This window comes from Eutrigla gurnardus, assembly GCF_963514095.1.
Source record: "Eutrigla gurnardus genome assembly, chromosome: 18".
Lineage (NCBI taxonomy): Eukaryota > Metazoa > Chordata > Actinopteri > Perciformes > Triglidae > Eutrigla > Eutrigla gurnardus.
The window spans coordinates 6,570,320-6,588,030 of record NC_139929.1 but is presented as its reverse complement, the minus strand read 5'-3'; the positions used below and the strand labels follow the sequence as shown (position 1 = coordinate 6,588,030).

Here is a 17,711-nt window from a genome sequence, read left to right as displayed (position 1 = left end):
ACAAGGTGCTTTACATTAGTTATCATAAACTCTATCTGTCAGAGACACTTTGAGCCTCTAAGTGTGTATATGGGAGAGGGAGGGCAGGGAACAAAACAAACCAAAACTGCTATACTAAAAGGGGATTGGGGGGCACTGGGGTAAACCACAATAAAACTAAGGAACTAAGCCGATTTCAGTCAACCCTCTTGTTTTCATGCCTGGACTTAAAGTTCCCTCTACAAAACAGGGTCCAGCGTGGAGATGGTCTCACAAAAACAGGGCATTCCACGGCTCACTTGATTATTCCTGCTTCCTGCTTGCAGAGACGCTCCCAACAGAAAGGAATCAACAAGAAAAAAAAATCCTGTCAACAAATCAGACCGAAACTAGACGCTGACTGAGTGCCCGAGTTTCCCCACACACAAAAAACAAAACTGAGCTTTATGTACATCCAGAGCAGCTCTGGGTTGATATTCTGAATGCATATTAAAACAGCATTTATGTGAAGTGGTAAAATGCAGCTTCTTCCTATAAATGTGTCCTGGATGGAGATGAGAGTTTGCAGTATGGGACGATGACACATCCGAAGCCACAGGAACAGAAAGTACACAGAGGCTGAGGATGTAACGGGCTATCAGGTTTCGGAGTGATAGATAGAGGCCTTCAATGGCTGCGTGTGGCCAGCAGATAAAGGGCAGCATTTGTTTGTGGTTGGTTTTAATGCCATCCCAGATGACCTTTATCCCCACAGGGACATCAGCAGCACCCTGACAGATTAGCCTCAAAAGGACCATTTGCGTGACTGAGGTTGCAGTTTCTGAGCTCCTGTATGATCAAATGGTTCAGCAACAGCATCCTATACTAAATATATGTCACTGGAGAATTTAACCAGCCGAAACACAACCTGTTGAAAATGTGCAAATGTAACGGACAGACAACCTACATGCTAAAATCCTCCTACAGTTATTTTAAAAAAGCATCCCAAAAACAATGAGAAAATTAAGATTTATTTGCATTACTGCACAGTAAATTGGATATTTTTGAGTTTTGGACGTTTGGATGTACAAAATTACAGTTCATTGTGTTATTTTTGATTGACCTAAATTAAACAAAATGATGCAGCTTAAGACAGAGATTATTTTGCTCAACTGAGGTGGAAAAATGAATTTGCTGCTTAATACCCACAGGAGAATTAAGCTAATGTCAAAGTGGCCACCAGCCACTTTGCCCATCTGACAGACAATACAGGTTGCTTCTTGCTTTGCATCTTAGTTTTATAATAAAGATTTAAGTGAGTCATTCCCTGTTCATGCATGCTTGTTACCTTTTCTGTTACTAAATGTTTCTAAAAACTAGCTGCTGAGAGGATGAAGACAACACAAAACATTTATGGAACAAAAGAGAGAAAATGGGTACAGTGTTTCAAAAAAAGCTGTCGCCTTGCACATCTTGTCTCTGTGTACTCAATGCCTGTGGCCAACAGAGCTCCCGTCCTATCACAGTGCTCCAGCAAGGCATGCAGTACAGCCACAGACTCTCCCCTATTGCAAACAGCTGCCACAACCATCACAGCCATCAATTATTCACTGGGGCTTTGCCTTCTTGTTTACCTTTGAGGTTGGCAACCAAGACCAGAGTGCATGGGACACTGGTGTGTAACAGCGGCATGAGTTTACCAGCGTTAGGTCTAAATCACGCTGCCAGAAGAGAAGCAGGGAATCACTGGACGCATGTCACGTCACATCTGAACAGGAAATGCTACTAGGCTGAAAGTCAATAGGACCACACATGGTTGGACCAACAACATTATAATAAATCGGTAGGGATTATGGGTTATGATCTGACTTTTTCACCCCTGATATCTACCTAACAGGGCTTTGTTTCTTTCTACCGTATGCCTCACTGGATGGAAGTGACTGGGATCACTATTTTTGGGTGAGACAACATCAGTGATAAACATTGCTTTAACTTTGTAAAACAATATTAACGTGGATATAAGTGAACTGACTTGTTTTCATTAAAATAATAGTGTACTAAATAATACTAGATCAGCCCATTGTTACGGATAACCGATCCAGCTATTTCAGTCAGTATCAGACCGATCGGTTTTGGTGCATCTCTAGTGGGGATAGGTAATTTACTATACACTATTTGATAATTACTAGGAACTATTTAATACGATTTTCAAGGGTTGTTCGCCCCATCAATTTCAAGTTTTGATTAATCTTATTTGTATTTGCTAATGTATTCTGGTCCAAGCCAATCAAACATCTTGTTTTGTCCATCAGAGTGATCAGACTGCAAAATTCCAAAAGTATTACATTTACAATATATGAAAATGAAGTATGAGCAGCTGGAATCAGAATGTTTTGCATTTTGTTTTCTTTATTACTTGAAAACAATTAAATTGACAACCTAAATTGTTGTTGATTTATTGTAGATGAGATTCATCGGGCACAGATTGAATACTGAGGGCAAAAAACAAACAATTGCTGAATTTCAGGGGCATCGACGATTAGGAATAGTTTAGCAATAAAACAGGTTTACATACTACAAACTGTCCTTGTGACAGTGATGTGTTTTGCACTGGAGGCTTGACATAACCCAGTTAACATTGCTGCCATTTCCCAGGAAGAACATGATTTCTCAAAGTGAAAGAGAGAGAAGGAGGGAGGATGTGCAAGCTTGTCGGATAGAACAAAGCAGAAGATCCATCTACACCAGACACAAGTCTCCGGGGGGGCATCTCTTAGCTCTGTGACCGCTTCTCTCGCTGCTTCTTTCCCACCTGCCCGCGTGTCAGTCCAGACTCTGGTGTTCATGGTTGGATGGATGGCCCCAACACCGAGAGCCCCAGAGGACCAGGGATCAGTGGAGCTCAGCTCAGCTCCCTGATCACTTCCTCCAGTGGAGGTGCCAGCGCTCTCCCCCTTCTCCCGTTAATCCATCTCCGGAATGAAATACACCCCCCACTACCACTACATACTCACTCTCAGTCACCTCCCATTACCCCTCTGTCCCACCAGATTGGGGGGAGGGGGGGGGGGGGGGCAGGCAGGATGTGAGACCAGCTGGTCATCAGCTCAGACAAAGAAACCTGCTGAATGTGCTCTTGCATCAAAAAGAAAACCCAGATCTCTCACATTGCTGTTTCTTCATGGCTTCACCCGCTCTGGGTCACTTTTCGGCCACTGTGTTACAGCCTGATTACAGAAGTTAAAAAAATATATACTTCTGTTTTTCTCATAGAGATGGTCCAATACAATCAGGATGGGGTAAAAACTGAATTATAGCCACAAACTGAAGTGATCAAAACAAAGGCCTACTTTAGATGCATTTCACTTTGTGAACAATAGTACCTCCGCACTTTACCAAAGCAGGAAAGAGGAGAGCAGAAGAGTGAGAAAGAGCTGCGCTAGAGGAACGATGTGGGTTTTACCGCAGAGAGGCCAGTGGCAGGTGTAATTTATCTTTGGGCCTAGCCTAGTTCAGCCAGTCGCTGGGGAGAGACATACCTGGGGTCTCCTATAGAGTTAACTGGAAAGTGCAGAACTCAAGTACAATGGAAGGACACGGTGTAAAGTGTACATGTCCTAGAATTTTAAAGCAAACTTCCATCAGTGGGCACAAAACTTCTGGCTTTAAAGCCCTGCGAGGATGCATTTCTCTCGCACCTTTATTAGAAATAGTAGATGGGTTGAACACCTTTCATTTTCAGTTAGACTGCACCATTCTTAATCTTCCATAAGATAATGATAAAGCCATAGAAAACAAAGATATAAAATAAAATGCTCAAATATTCAAGCTTGAGTAAACAATAGCAGAACTATTTTCAGCAAGAGCTGTGTGTGGGGGGGCTTCGTTTCGGGTTTTTCTTGACCCAAGGCTGAACATACACGAGGGACTAAGGAGAAAAGCACTTAGATTTATATCAGTTCATTGACGTGCTGAAAAAGAAACCCAAATGGCAGAAAAGCAGATCCCAGAGGAAGCGCACACTGAGAAGCACTGGCGTGTATGGGTCACAACTGTGGTGCTGAGGGGCATTTTCACAGCCGGGTGAATCCCTAATCTGCCCTTTAGCCACAGATCTGTTAGCACACACACACAGAGAGGGCACAGGTGACAGCTGAGGATTAAAAAGATTGCATAGTTATCCTACACATTTTATCATGAACACATACTTCCTCTTATTTCAAAACAACAAAATCTCACATTCCCATTTCGAACATAACATGACGTCCAATTAGTAGTGTTACTTTATAGATTTCTTTAAGATTTAGATGCTTATAGCAATCATTGATCTCCTCACAGCCTACATATTGAATGCAACTGTTCTCATTTTTCTGGTTGTGGCAAGTGTTGGCGCAGAAATTCAGAACTGCAACATATCCAGGATAACTGGAAGGTCTTATTAGGTAATAATGCTGGGAGCAACATGTATAAAACCTGTTTTGCAAAGTCTGATGGGGACACACCTATCAGGGATTTGTTCCCTATTTCAGCAATGGAAAAACCAAGACAAAAGCAAGTTTATATACTCAGTGTGCATGTGTTAGAGACATTTTGGTGCCTACTGCACCTGTAGCCCATCTGGTTCCTTTTCAGCAGGTGTAACTGAACTACAAAAAATCTTTAAAAATGATTATTACAGTCAAGATATGCTTGCAGAATAAATGTACGCCTGGTCAAGGGTAGTGAAATGCACACAAGACACACAAAGAGCCATGACATTGGATATGGGATGGGGAGGGGGCAATCAGACTTGTGAATGGACTTCTTTGTAACCCGTCATGGGATTTGAGAATGGCTAAAAAGATAATTCCCTCTTCCTCTACATGATCTTTGAGGCAGGGCTTGTTTTTCACAGCAGCAACGAGAAACTCAGATTGCTTTAGGTCAATCTCCTCTGCTACAAACACATAAGTATAGGGAATATATGTGGATTGTAGGGCATGTACTGTTAACCAGACTATCACAACCAATTCTACAATAATTGACAGAAAAATTGAGCAACCAGCAACACCCGTCAGAATCAAAGACCTGCGAGTCACAGAAAGTAACCAATATTTCAATGATCAACATGGCTCCATTAAAACTAAAGAAACGTGTCTGTTCTAATAGCAAAACAAAAAGATCTATTGCAGACTATCTGAGATAAGCCTTGGTGCAATGAGAAAACAGAGCGCTGATGAAGCATTAAGGGCTAAAGATGTAAGGGCATGAGGGGAATTCCTTACCAGCTGCCTACATAAAAGGTTTCGCTAAATTAATTCCATACACATAGCCATACTTAATGCTATTATTTCATCTATTATAATCACTAGCTAGATAGGATCTTACCCTAAAATCTGACCAAACTTCTATTCTAAATGTCTTTTTCTACAAACCTAAAATGATGTAAATGTGGTTAAATGGGGACATCATTACCGCAAAGAGTATAATCTAAGATTGGTGGGCAGTGCGGTGGGGGTGAGTCACAGCAAACTTAAGAAACTGTCAGGATGTCTAAATCTCCATCTGTTCACTATGTTAAACCCCTTCCAACACAATCTAGACCTATCAACCCCCAGCGGCAACAAACACTAAATGCCACTACACATCAGATAAGCTTCATTTGTCATTACCAATTTAAAATGTTTGAAGGATTTACTTGCAGTAACGTGTGTATATAAATAAATAAATGTTTGATTGATTGTTTATAACAGGTGTGATATGTCATATATTAAGGAGCCTGGGGAAGAGCCTGGTGCTCAAGACGTTACTGCAAATAAATCCTTAAAACTGGAGCTTATTCGGTGTTTGGTAGCCGATGCCACAAGACATGGAACATACATGGGATGAACTGATGACCAAAAAATGACTCAGGATTTTACACAGACATCTAAAAACGGACTGACAAGTAAGTCCACTGACTCATTATCTGAACTGAATACACAGCGACGGGGAAGGAGCACACACATGGATAATGGCTTTCGGACACTCACTCACTTATGTGCTCATTATGATAATGATAGTGCCCTTGTTCCCAACCCTGTATGGGCCTGACCTCTTACACTGCTCCCTCGCTGAAGCCCCGCTGACTCCGAGGACCAGAGAGGGCCCATATGCTTAGTGTCTGCACGCTACGCATTCACCGCGGCCACACGAGACATTCTGTCACCACGCATTTATGTCTCCTGGTTGAAGCCTGCACCGCACAGAACCTGTGTTGGTTAGCCGCCTGTGCCAGAAGATATGGGTGCATCTGTCACTCAGTATTTCAGGATCGTGCAGCGGGTACAATGTGGATTCTGACATGTATGAACTAAGTGGAGAACAAGCAGTGTCTGAGTTTCAGAGTTTGTGCCAAGAAAAAGGCCCAACTACACTGAAGATGGGTCAGCAGCTACTGTATGTGTCTTCACGAGCGGCTCTCGGTCCATCTGTGACAAAACTGTGAAGCCAAGAGCCAAGTTTGTGTCCCAACGGTAGTTATGCGCAATTCATCAAAGTAACTCAGGGAGGGCTGATCTAGAAAAAACACTCTTGTCAAACCAAAGGGATTGTTCAATTACACAAATGCAACAATTGCCAGGCGAATAAGTTACATTGTTTCTGATTCCCAGAGGGTAACAGGCAGTCCTGTCAACACTTCAGCCTCCATTGAACTTGACTTGTTAACCATTTTCATTAGTGAATGTGCCACTTGCCCCTTTCACCACTAAGCTAAAAGCCATGAAACGTGACAGACTGACAATGTCTACTACTGGCCAGTCCATTCATTCAAACTCTGAGCTCCATCACAACCACAGTAAATGCTTTGTCCTACTAATAAACAATGCCTTGAACTGAAAACACGGAGAAAGGCAACCGAGCGAGTGCTTTGTTGCACATCTCTGGAGAGCTACAGGGGAAAACTGACCAACAGCAATTCTGATCCCCTTAAAATAAACCCTTTGGCCATGCAAAGAGAACTTTTTGTCATATTTCAAATAGTGGGTGTGGGTGGGGACATCCTTACAATTCATTCCACGCATGCCTTCCCACACTGCATCCAGTCCAACTGGCCAGTGTTGCCGTTACTCGAGGCAGCATGTTTGTGTGCCAGCTGTTTTGTAAGCTCTGAATATGTATATCCACCTTGCATCCCATCATCCTTTGACATTTATCTTCCCACAACCATTCTTCTTGACACTGATATGCAAAGATTAAGTGCATTATCTAGTTGTAACATCTTGAGTCACGTTTGGAGCGAATTTTATCACTGCTAGACAGTGAAACACCGTTATCCACTTAAGTGTAAAACAAATGTACACCTGCTATCTTGCTGTCATTGTCCATGCTGTTATAGCACTGCGAGGCAGAATGGCCAAACCTATGTCCAAGGAAACAAGAGAGGAGGTACTCTTTCTGAGAAGGAAGTAGATGAGCAGGTGATATCATGCAAGATATTTCACACGAAGCAGCCTTTGCTTTTAGTTATGGTCACTATGTGTCGTGTTGCAGGGTGAATTTGACATAGTAAAAACCAGGAACCAACTGTGTTGTATAGCCAGTCGAGTCTGTGGAAACGACATACATTGCTGTGTGACACAGAGGAGTCTGTAAAGCATGCATAGTGCATACATACCTTTGGTAGCTCTTTGAGTTGGTTGGCATCGAGGAGAAGCTCTTCCAGGCTGCGGCTGTAGCGGAAGACTTCATCGGGAACTGTCTGCAAGTTGCAGTGTCGCTTGTCCACCGACTCGACGTGGCGATTGCAGCGCCACAGGGGAATACACTTCAGCATGTCCGGCCGCCGTGGGGGATCTGGTCGCCGGTGCTACTGAAACCTCCGCATCGGAGGGTGAAGGTCGGCGGGAGAGAGAGGGGGCTATCTCGTTAGGAGTGGGCTCACCCAATGTCAAAACACTCACTGTGTTCCCACGACGATCCCGAACCGGAGGCCGAAATCCACTTAAAAAAAATAATCCCTGCGATCTGTTAGCGATATTCCCAGTTTCGGTTCAACTGTGACCGTCAGCTTCCTCGTCGCGTCATCCACCCCGGAATTACAATTAACATAAACATAAAAATGAGAAGTCCCGCTTGGCTTTGAAATGTTTCCTCACTCTCACACACACTTCTTCACAGAGACGGTTAGCTTGTTTTGCTACCGCCACATCCCCGTGTTAAGTCCAAAGCTTCTGCCGCGGCTAGCTGAACAACATGACCCAAGCTATACGTTAAACGGCGCGTCAGGTATCCTCGTCATGAGTGGTGACGGCCAATACAGCCACTTGACTTACGACACAGATGAGTTACTACCGCAAAAAAATGACCTAACATATGTAGTATGGCTGCGCAAGGATGTGCTCGTCCTCACCGGCTGTGTTGTTAGCAAGCTAGTTAACATTAGCTAACGTAGCTGACTTGAACGCCTTTGTGCCTAACCGCCGTTCGCTAACTAACCGTTAGTATGACGAAGGTTACGGGAAACACTTTCTCAAGAGGACAAACGTGTGTGGCGGCGACATCCCGGTAGACGTCAAATAAACTGCCCGCCGACTGTTGTTTTCCTGCGACAAAAGGGTAAAACGCCAGGCGCAGGAGCTTCAGCAACAGCCGCGCATCCCTCCCCTCGTTGAGCCGATTTTGATAGAGGCAAGCCGGTTTGTCGTGTGGGGGGCTGGGCTAACTGAGCTGGAGCGGCAGAGGCCACACGTTAGCGTTACTCGTGACTCTATAGCTCCACCTAACGGCGGGAAAAATATAAACTGACAGTTTTTTCAAAGCTTTTTTTTTTTTTTTTTTACATTTCATAATACTGAATTAGTTAGAAAAGTGTGAAAGAATATTGTCATATGACAAGGAAATGACACTTACGTTAGCCTGCGTCATTTCCTTACGTTGACTTCAACAGTAATGTGCCGCATCACCAGAAATGGCAGGACATACTGTCTTTCGGATGCTGTAGTTGCCTACATGTCGACGCTAGAGTGAATATACTGGTATCACAACCTAATGAATCCATTGATATCAACCATAGATTGTCAGGAAGGCTGGATAACGGTCCAAAGTTAGGTAAAATGTTGCAAAGGCGAATTCTGGAGAGTCCCATGACTTTCACCTCCAGAGGTCTGGATGAAAATGGTTTCTATGGAAACCCACGAGTCTCCACTTTACAGGTGAGGCCACTTTGTGATAAGCCCATGCCTTCACATGTTCGCTATGTATGACGAGACAAACATTAATTATGGTGCTTCTGCAGAAATGCAGGTCTTATAAAAAAAAAAACGAATGGGCAAAGGTAAGCATTTGTTCCCAGTATAAAATAATCTGCAAACTACAACCCCATTGTGACAAGTTTTACAGGTTCAAAAACTATGGCACTATACAGGGAAACTGCATTTGCAAATATTGATCATGGGTAGTTTGATCATTTGTTTCCCCTGTACAAACACTAAAGCAATGGCAGTTGAGAATATATTCTATGTACGTTTTTAACTTAAGAATCAAATACTTTGCACAAAAGAAACACGGAAGCACGTTTACAAATGTCAAAATTAAAGGAATCTTTATTCATAACCAAATGCATCACACTTTTTGTGGACAAACGATAACCTTTAAATCGTAGAAAGAAAGGGTTTACAGCTCCTGGCATTTTAATGGAGGAAAAAAAAAATGAAAAAAAAAAAAAAAGGAGCTAAAGCAGGAAAACAAACGTGTTACAAGATTGGGTTACAAAAATTTAAAACCAGAAAAGGCGTCTTCACAAATAACAAAGCAGAACTCTGACAAGTAAATATTTCTTATGACCCCCCCAGCCCGCAATGGGGCATTTTGACATTGATATCAACAGCAATTTAAAAAAAGAAATAAACATAATTACAAGAGGCCCGTATCTCTAGCTACAGTGACTGTGGCTGAAATGAGTTTGGGTGACAGGTTTAAGGATGGGTGCTGGTAAACCATTTCTGACACTTTATGCTGAGAGGTCACTGCTATTGAACCGGTCTTGGTCATACACCTCTGCGACAACTTTGCGACCTCCAAACCAGCGGTCATTGAGGGCCTGGATGGCTTTGTTCATCTCCGAGGCCATGGAAAATTCTACAAAGATTTTAACAATGATATCTGCATCCTCTTCTTCGCCTTGCTTCTCCTGGTATATGATGACTCTGTTGACGGAGCCAAACTTCCCGCACTCTTCCGTCACTTCACCCTCAAGGTCATCGTCGATGTCCTCTGGTCCGACCATATTTCGAAGCACCATCACCGTGGACTGGAGAGGGATTAAGGCAAGCAGTTCACAAGTAAAAATCTCTTTGATAAGAAAATTAGAGTTAATAAAACCTTCCATGAAGATAACTGGTTTCTTTCACCCCGTTATCTCCCAAAACTCACCTCCGATTTTCTAAGCAGTTTCTGCATCACCATATGTCTGGCACTGCTGCCTGAGATGCTCATGTGTTCTTGGTCGCTTAACATCTCCTGCCCTGTACCATCCTGCAGCATCTCCTCTTTCTCTTCTTTCCTCTCTTGTTGGTTGGAGCCACCAGCTTGACTAGACAGGACTGGCGGCGATGCAAGCACAGGGTTCACAAGACCCACCTGGGGAAGCACTGGTATGGGAGGACGCACTGGAGTCACACCTTTCAGGGAATGGCAGACATCCAGTCAGTGACGTCATGTGAAAAGTAAACACCAACTTATTTCTTTTTTTTAAAAGAAAGAAACAAGCATAGTCTTGGATGTATGTGCTAATTTGACCTGATAATCAACCATACCCATTATGGCTTGAGTTAAATTAAATATTTATATTATATTTATATTACATGATACCGCTACAGTGGGCTAAGATAAAGCCATCCTATACAATTCATCATCTTCAATTATTTACCCATAAGTACTATAATTGTAAGCAGTAATGCATCATCTGGCTGTACCAATTGGCAAGGCACTGGATTTGGTGATCCGCCCAAGGAGATTCGTCATTTAGCAAATCCTACCACAGAAACCTTTCAGTGCCTTCAGAGACTGACAATGCCTTCTTCAAATAGCATCCATTTACTCATGTTTTAAGGACCTAAAGACAACGAGGGAGCTTTAAGAAGGTAACAGGAGGTTGCTTTATATTTCCACAAAAAGGAGGTTATGTTTACGCCCACCACTGATTTTCAGTCTGGATTTCAATGACATTATATTATCAATTGTAAAAGAAAGTGAGCAGTTTAGACCTTTTAAATGGTAGCAAGAGTTATAAAATAGGTTAAATTGCATTGCATGCAAAGCTTTATGTTTTAAATATTTTAAGAGCACAATTAAGAATGATTAAAACTCTTGCTTTTATAAAAATGAGCACTCACTCATGTCTTGGTACACACCTGTGATGACCCCTGGTGCCTGGGCAGCCATAACAGCCTGAGGTATTCCCATTTGCTGACCAAGAAGTTGGGGCGCAGCTAATGCCCCCAGGACTGATGCCCCGGCTACAGCCTCCTTAAGAGAGGGGGGCCGAAGACATTAGGTAAGGGAAACACACAGAGCACAGCACAAGACAGCACAGTCAACGATCACACAGCATGGCGTGAGGACCTTAACCTTGCCTCTTTTTAGTTTGAGGTCACAACATTACTTCAGTACAAATATACTATACTACAAACATACTTCATAGCAACACATAAATATACAGCAGCAATGTTAGAAAACATTTCAACCATGACACATACCACAAGGAACACAACTGTCTGGTTAATCACCGTGACTGTTCACGATGACGACAAGCTGTCAATGTGTTTGTGTTAACTAAGAGAGAGAAGACTCTTAGTAGTGAATGGGAGGAGCTTTTGTCACTTACATTATACAATGTACACAAGACAAAAAAGGTTAATATATATTCAGATTCTGTCTGAAAATGATGAAGCCCAGAATGACTCATACTTTAGGGCTGCTAAATTGACACTGTCTGGGCAACTACCGTTTCCATTTGATCCCTGCAAAACTGGGCTTCTCCCAGTCACCTCAAAATTATTTGTTGCCCATATTATCTGTGCTTTTTTGTGTCAATTCTAGCTAGTTCTGGGTTATATTTACCTGGAAGGCCATTAAATCCCTTTGGAAGGGATTCATACTTGCCTGGGCCGTTATCTTAGCAGTGGCCGCCGCTGCTGCCACCGCTGCAGCAGGCGGCAGACCACCTGGGGTCGTGGGGGTCAGTAGGGGCATGGGCGGGGTCACTGCTTTGCCCACCCGTAGGTACTGACCCCCCAGGTCAAAGAGGTTCATAGAAGACACAGCATCCAGGGCTGACTGAGGCTTTTCATACTCTGTAAGTGAATAATAGTAGTAGTAAATAGCGGAGCAATTGGCAACACAAAGAGCACGAGCGAATGACGGCCCTCCAGCTCACCAATGAAGCCAAAGCCTCTGTGTCGCCCTGTAGTGGGGTCTCTGGCTAACGTGCATGACTTGATCCTTCCGAAGGCTTCAAACACACTCTTGATGTCATCATCTGACAGGTCGGGGTGGACGGAGGCCACGTAGATCCGATTAAAGGCGCGCGCCTCCTCTGCCAGCTGGTCAATGATGGGTTGCGCCTGACCGATGTTACTTGGCCGCCCAACCTATAGCACAGATCATACCAGCAGGGCTACTGAGTATGGGATTTGTGTACCAATCCGAGAACGCTCTACCGCAAAACATCCCTACAGCACTAACTTTCGATAGCCACCGAGTTCAGTCTATGCCACTCTCCTACAATCATAGCACAATGCTATCCTGGCAGGTATTCTCTGGATATGCAGATAAGCACATATCCACTACTATACTCATTGGACAAAGTGGTTCTGAAATGTCTATCATTCTTATAATGGTAAGTACAAAACACTAAACTGTTTGTATTCAATATTTTCAAACCATAAGATTAAATTGTGGACAATACTTGGTAAGTTAGAAGTATAAAAGTAGTAAGTTCTGTGTAGATCACTTGAGTAACCTGAGCTCTCATTTTAAATTGACTACAACTTAAAAACCAGCCTGACTGTCATACATGCAGGATTTCTTAGGGATGTTCATCAGCTGAAGATGAATTTAATCACTGCTCTACCACTTTTATTCTCGATGAGTTAGGTAAAATAGACAAACTAATCTTTCATAGCCTGAGTAGTGCTAATTATCACTTAATTTATAATGCAAATACTAAGCTATTTTGTAAATAACTGCGAAACTATCAAGCAAAAACGTTATTTAAAACGAGCCACCAGCTCAGCCAGTCACACTGTGCACAGTGTGCACAGTGTGACTGGCTGAGCTAGCAGCAAACCGAAGGGGGATCGCTTTGAGTGTCTCATGCTACTGCTAACGCACCCTGACAACTTCCTCTCCCTGTGACGAAAATCTAAGTGCGACTGGGATCTGTACTACAGATGGGGCGGCCAAGCAACACCAACCAGGCGCAGCCCATCATCAGCACACCTTGGACACAGAGCGACGCCACGCGCCGCTGGGCATCCTACTGGAATTGGTCACTAAAATAGTCTTGATGACATCATGGAAGCATAACACACAACACAAACGGTCTGTACACTAAACATACACACCACACACGCACCTGGGAATCAACAGACAGACAAGCAAAGAGAGAGAAATGAGTCACATATCAGTAATTTCACAATTAATTTAAGTACCACAAATGCAGTTAATTAAGTTGACTCATCTGAAATAATGAAAAGGTAGATATTAAATTGTTTCCCTTTGTCCATGTGTACCTAAGATCTTGAAAGGTAATTGTATCTTGAGACAGCATACCTTAATGTTTCTCCCCCCCAACATGACTGAATTCATCTGCTCCAGAGCCAGCTGAGCAGCTTCGGGCACGTCATACTCCACAAAGGCAAACCCCTACACAGTCAAGACAAAACGCAAGAAAAGCAGAACATATACTTACACGAAGAGTTACGTGGCTTAATTTGTAATCTCCAGCATATAAATTCAGACAAGAAAGCTGAATTTACATCCATATTTGACACAAATTACACCGACCTTGTGTTTCATTGTAACAGAATCCCAAGACATGTCAATGCTCTTGATTGGGCCGAAGGGGGCAAAGGCCTGTCTGATGGTGTCCTCACCAAGCTCATAATATATGGAGCCCACGTACACCCGACACATGATGGCTAGGGCACGTTGCCGCTGAGCTGCCACCTACCAATCAGGAAGAACACCTAAGCATTAGAGAGTAAAAGACAAAACACACACACACACAAATAACAAATGTGTATTTTCTATTGTACTTGCTATCCCCGCAAAATATTTAAGAGGCCAATTTCAAGTTAGGGGGTCTGGACAGGTAAACAGGGTAATCAATGGGTAGATGTTTGTGAAAAAACTACTAACATGTAAAACAGTTCTAAAATATGGATGTCACCACATGTTATTACAATATGACCTATATTCTGTCACTATTGACACATGGAGAAAAACACACTGAAGGTGATTGACATGCACAGCCCTCACAAATATTTGTCTTCAGTAACTGACCTGTAGTCCAGGGATGCAAGTAAGGTAACAAAAGTAATCTTGGAGTTCAAACGAAATCCATACAAAGCCTTGATGAGAGCATTTCAAACTTGCTTCTCAAGTTTAATGGGAGGGATGGTTTAACCACCGAAATGTTGCTGTGCTGTTTACCGATGCCATTAAGTCAGTCTGCTTCCGTTGTTTCGTTCTATTACCAACAAAATATAACATATGCCTCATTCCTGACATATAGTCAGTTGACTTGTTCACTGACAGAAAAACTTGACTTTGAGATGGCCATTAAGATCCTTGTTCTTGCAGTTCTCTCATTTTGGTCCTTCAAAAGGAATTGCTATCCCTCTTTCATCCCATGCCAATAACTAAAAGTGTCAGAAGGTGACTCTTCTGACATTTGCAAACCATTTAAAAAGCCCATTAACAGCCTTTAGTTCTCTTCTTGTTAAAAATACTAATGCAAATGATCCGAATGTGACTCAAGAAAACGAATAACTCTAACAGCATTCATTGATTCACTGATAAAAGGATTACTGAAATGGTCACAGGCACACTGGAAGTGGAAGGTTCTCTTATTAAATATGCACTCTTTGGTTATATAAAAAGGCAGGGATTGTTGCCAAAGCAACCATGAAAAGATGGGACATGAACAGTCCTCTTCCATTGGTAATGCGCACAGAAAAATAATTTAATAATCTATTGACCGATTGTAAAGGTGAGAGAGGATCTCCAAAGCCCATTGTCACTGCTGCCATCTGAAAGACAGTAAAGATGAAAAAAGTGCTGAAAAGTAGGTTAGATATCCCTTAGCTTTGCTAAGACAAAAGTCATTAGGCTAACACCACATTCAAATGGTCCCTCTAAACATCATACAGTTTGGGGAGTTACCTCCCCCATCTAAATTATAAAACCACACGGCAATAAACATTAACTCTTTAAAAGTGCAGAACATTTAATATAATAATGTCTTCTTGATGGCCTTCTCCATCTGAAAAAGAGCAGCGATAAAAGCAAGGGCACATGGTCTACACGTGTGGTCTTTTTCACAGCATTGGGGAGAAGGGAGTAACTCTTCCAAGAGAGCTTTAACAAAACCGACATCTGAACATGTATGCAAGTATGAATTACTAATGTAGAAGAACACTACAACATTCTGTCTAGTATGAAATCTCAGACGACACGTGCATTACAACTTTGGCAGACTACCAAATCATTTTAGGCATCTCACCTGCAGGTTGGTGAGCTGCTGTTGCTGATGGGCGATGGTCTGCTTCACCAACACACTCTTAATGCTTTGTTCCATGGCATACTTCTTAGCCTGTAAAAGAATAAAAAAACATTACATTTAACGTACTCATATGAACAAACACTTGTTAGAATATATTTTACCAAGATTAACTACTGACAAACACTTTAAACCAACATGTTACTTTTTCATATTGCACCTTTTCCAGCAATATCTGCATTCATCTAATGAAATCAAATCTGATTTCTCAAGTCCTCTAGACCAATTGTGCATGTAAATTGAATTATTTACTTTTATAAAATGATCACTAAATGTACATATAGATAGATAGAGGATATCAGGGGTTCCTACCCTCTGAAGTGCCTCCTGCTGCTCTGGGGTGAGAGGCGGCAGGCCAAGCTTGGAACCTGTGCCCTGTCCATTCTCCATCGTCAGAGCTTCACCTCCCTGCAACTCAGAAACAGAAATTATTTAAAAATGAATTTAAAAAAATAATTTAAAAAAAAGAGCATGGAGTATGGAGCACTAACACCTGCCTGTATGTACAAACTACATTTTCCCAGTTATTGCTATCAGAAGTCACATCACCGTACACAACACATGTTATTATTAAATATGCTAGCATATACTGGACATACACCCGGATTTAAACCAGGTGGGACCGGACGAACTCCTTACCTACGCAACCCGCTAATCGCTGGGTCCACCAGACTGAGACAGGAAAGCCCCCAAGGGGAAGAGGACTGACGGGGAAGCTTTAACAATTCAACAAATTCTAGGGGAAATAAAAAATGCCTTCAGACTAACAATAAGAGAAACAGGCAGCTAGAGTTATTTTCACATTTTTTCGTCACATGGCCAGTCCGTCTTTGATTAAATTGTAATCAGCTAACGTTGGCGTGATGCAAATGGATGCTAACGATTGTCCTCTTAACGTAAGCTACAATTGCTATGTTAAGTAGCAACAACGGGCTAAGGTTAAACCTTAGCCGAATACGTGTATAGTTAAAGTCGATATGAACATTAACCACGACCTATCTATATTACACTTAAATGACCGTAACTTGTATATGATTACAAAAAAGCATGATATAACGTGCAAGGCCTGGTTTCTACGAAGCTTGCGCTATCTTTGTTGCTAGCGCGAGCTAACTGGTGTTAGCTAGCGTAACGCATTCATTACTATGGCGCGCGAAGCAAGCCGTATGTTCCCCCCGTGACATACGTTATCAATTTACAGCATATTTTGCACGAAATGCATCCTACCAAGCATCACGAATTACTTACGAAACCGCCACTTCAGCTGGGAAATGTTAATATGCCTCTTTATCAAGTATTTTATTTACCGCAGTCTCCGTAACCGCCATGAAGCACGCCTTCTTGGAGAGGCCCACACACTCCTCAACGCTCGCGAGACTTACACGTATTCAATAAAATGTATCGCGATAGCGGAAACGTCGCGATACTAAGGGCGGATGTGGGTTTGAGCATGGTCTCTCGTGTTAAAAAAATATTTATTTTTACTGCAGTTTTTTAATGAAAAATACTGTATTGAAGTATATGTATGGTGCCCCCTCCGTGTTATTTCCACATTTTGTTATTCATGTTGGTAACTGTTAACCAAACATTATTTAATTATATTTGGTTTATTTGATGAATGATAAATGCTGTGTATGTTACCTCACAGAAACAAAAGAGTATTTATTTCTTACCTACCTCCAAACTTAAGCATGTGCACCAAAAAAAAAAAAAAAAACTGTTTATTTGCTAAATTTGTCAACAATATACAGTGAGTAATATGCATTTGATACACTTTGCTATCATTATTACCAATAAACTTAAGTTGCCTAAATAAAAATCAATACTTTCTTGAAATTAGTTATTGCTTTAGAAAATGTGTTAATGTCAACATCAAAATATACTCAAAGCATACTGGGATAGCCTATGTCTCATAGTGGTGATCTCACAATAATCAACATCAAATTGT

The 17,711-nt window shown here is 42.1% G+C and overlaps 2 protein-coding genes across 18 annotated transcripts in view; both read right to left on the bottom strand.

Moving 5' to 3' along the window:
- The window catches only part of scrib (scribble planar cell polarity protein), a 58,055-nt gene extending 49,438 nt beyond the window's left edge, over positions 1–8,617 (bottom strand). For 6 of the 11 annotated variants that reach the window (XM_084033481.1, XM_084033482.1, XM_084033484.1 and 3 more), the window contains exon 1: positions 7,595–8,616. In XM_084033481.1, the coding sequence (XP_083889607.1) occupies positions 7,595–7,753 (159 nt within the window). In that variant the 5' untranslated portion in view covers positions 7,754–8,616. Of the gene's footprint in view, positions 1–7,594 lie in introns of all 11 variants that reach the window. The other 5 variants (XM_084033474.1, XM_084033478.1, XM_084033479.1 and 2 more) reach the window with 1 other exon arrangement.
- An 876-nt stretch (positions 8,618–9,493) lies between these two features.
- LOC311028513 (poly(U)-binding-splicing factor PUF60-like) lies at positions 9,494–17,141 on the bottom strand. Of its 7 annotated transcripts, XM_084033130.1 has the most exons (12): positions 17,071–17,135; positions 16,403–16,499; positions 16,076–16,171; positions 15,707–15,796; positions 15,183–15,233; positions 13,987–14,148; positions 13,753–13,845; positions 12,356–12,569; positions 12,040–12,272; positions 11,313–11,445; positions 10,351–10,598; positions 9,494–10,228 (listed from the first exon to the last, which is right to left on the bottom strand). In XM_084033130.1, exons 3-12 carry the CDS (start codon positions 16,151–16,153, stop codon positions 9,929–9,931), a joined length of 1,602 nt encoding a protein of 533 aa, XP_083889256.1. In that variant the 5' UTR covers positions 16,154–16,171; positions 16,403–16,499; positions 17,071–17,135; the 3' UTR covers positions 9,494–9,928. The 7 variants fall into 7 exon arrangements, with proteins under 7 accessions (XP_083889256.1, XP_083889254.1, XP_083889255.1 ...); XM_084033128.1 differs by lacking the exon at positions 16,403–16,499 and having other exon boundaries at positions 17,071–17,141; XM_084033129.1 differs by lacking the exon at positions 16,403–16,499 and having other exon boundaries at positions 11,331–11,445; positions 17,071–17,141.
- Positions 17,142–17,711: the final 570 nt, after the last annotated feature.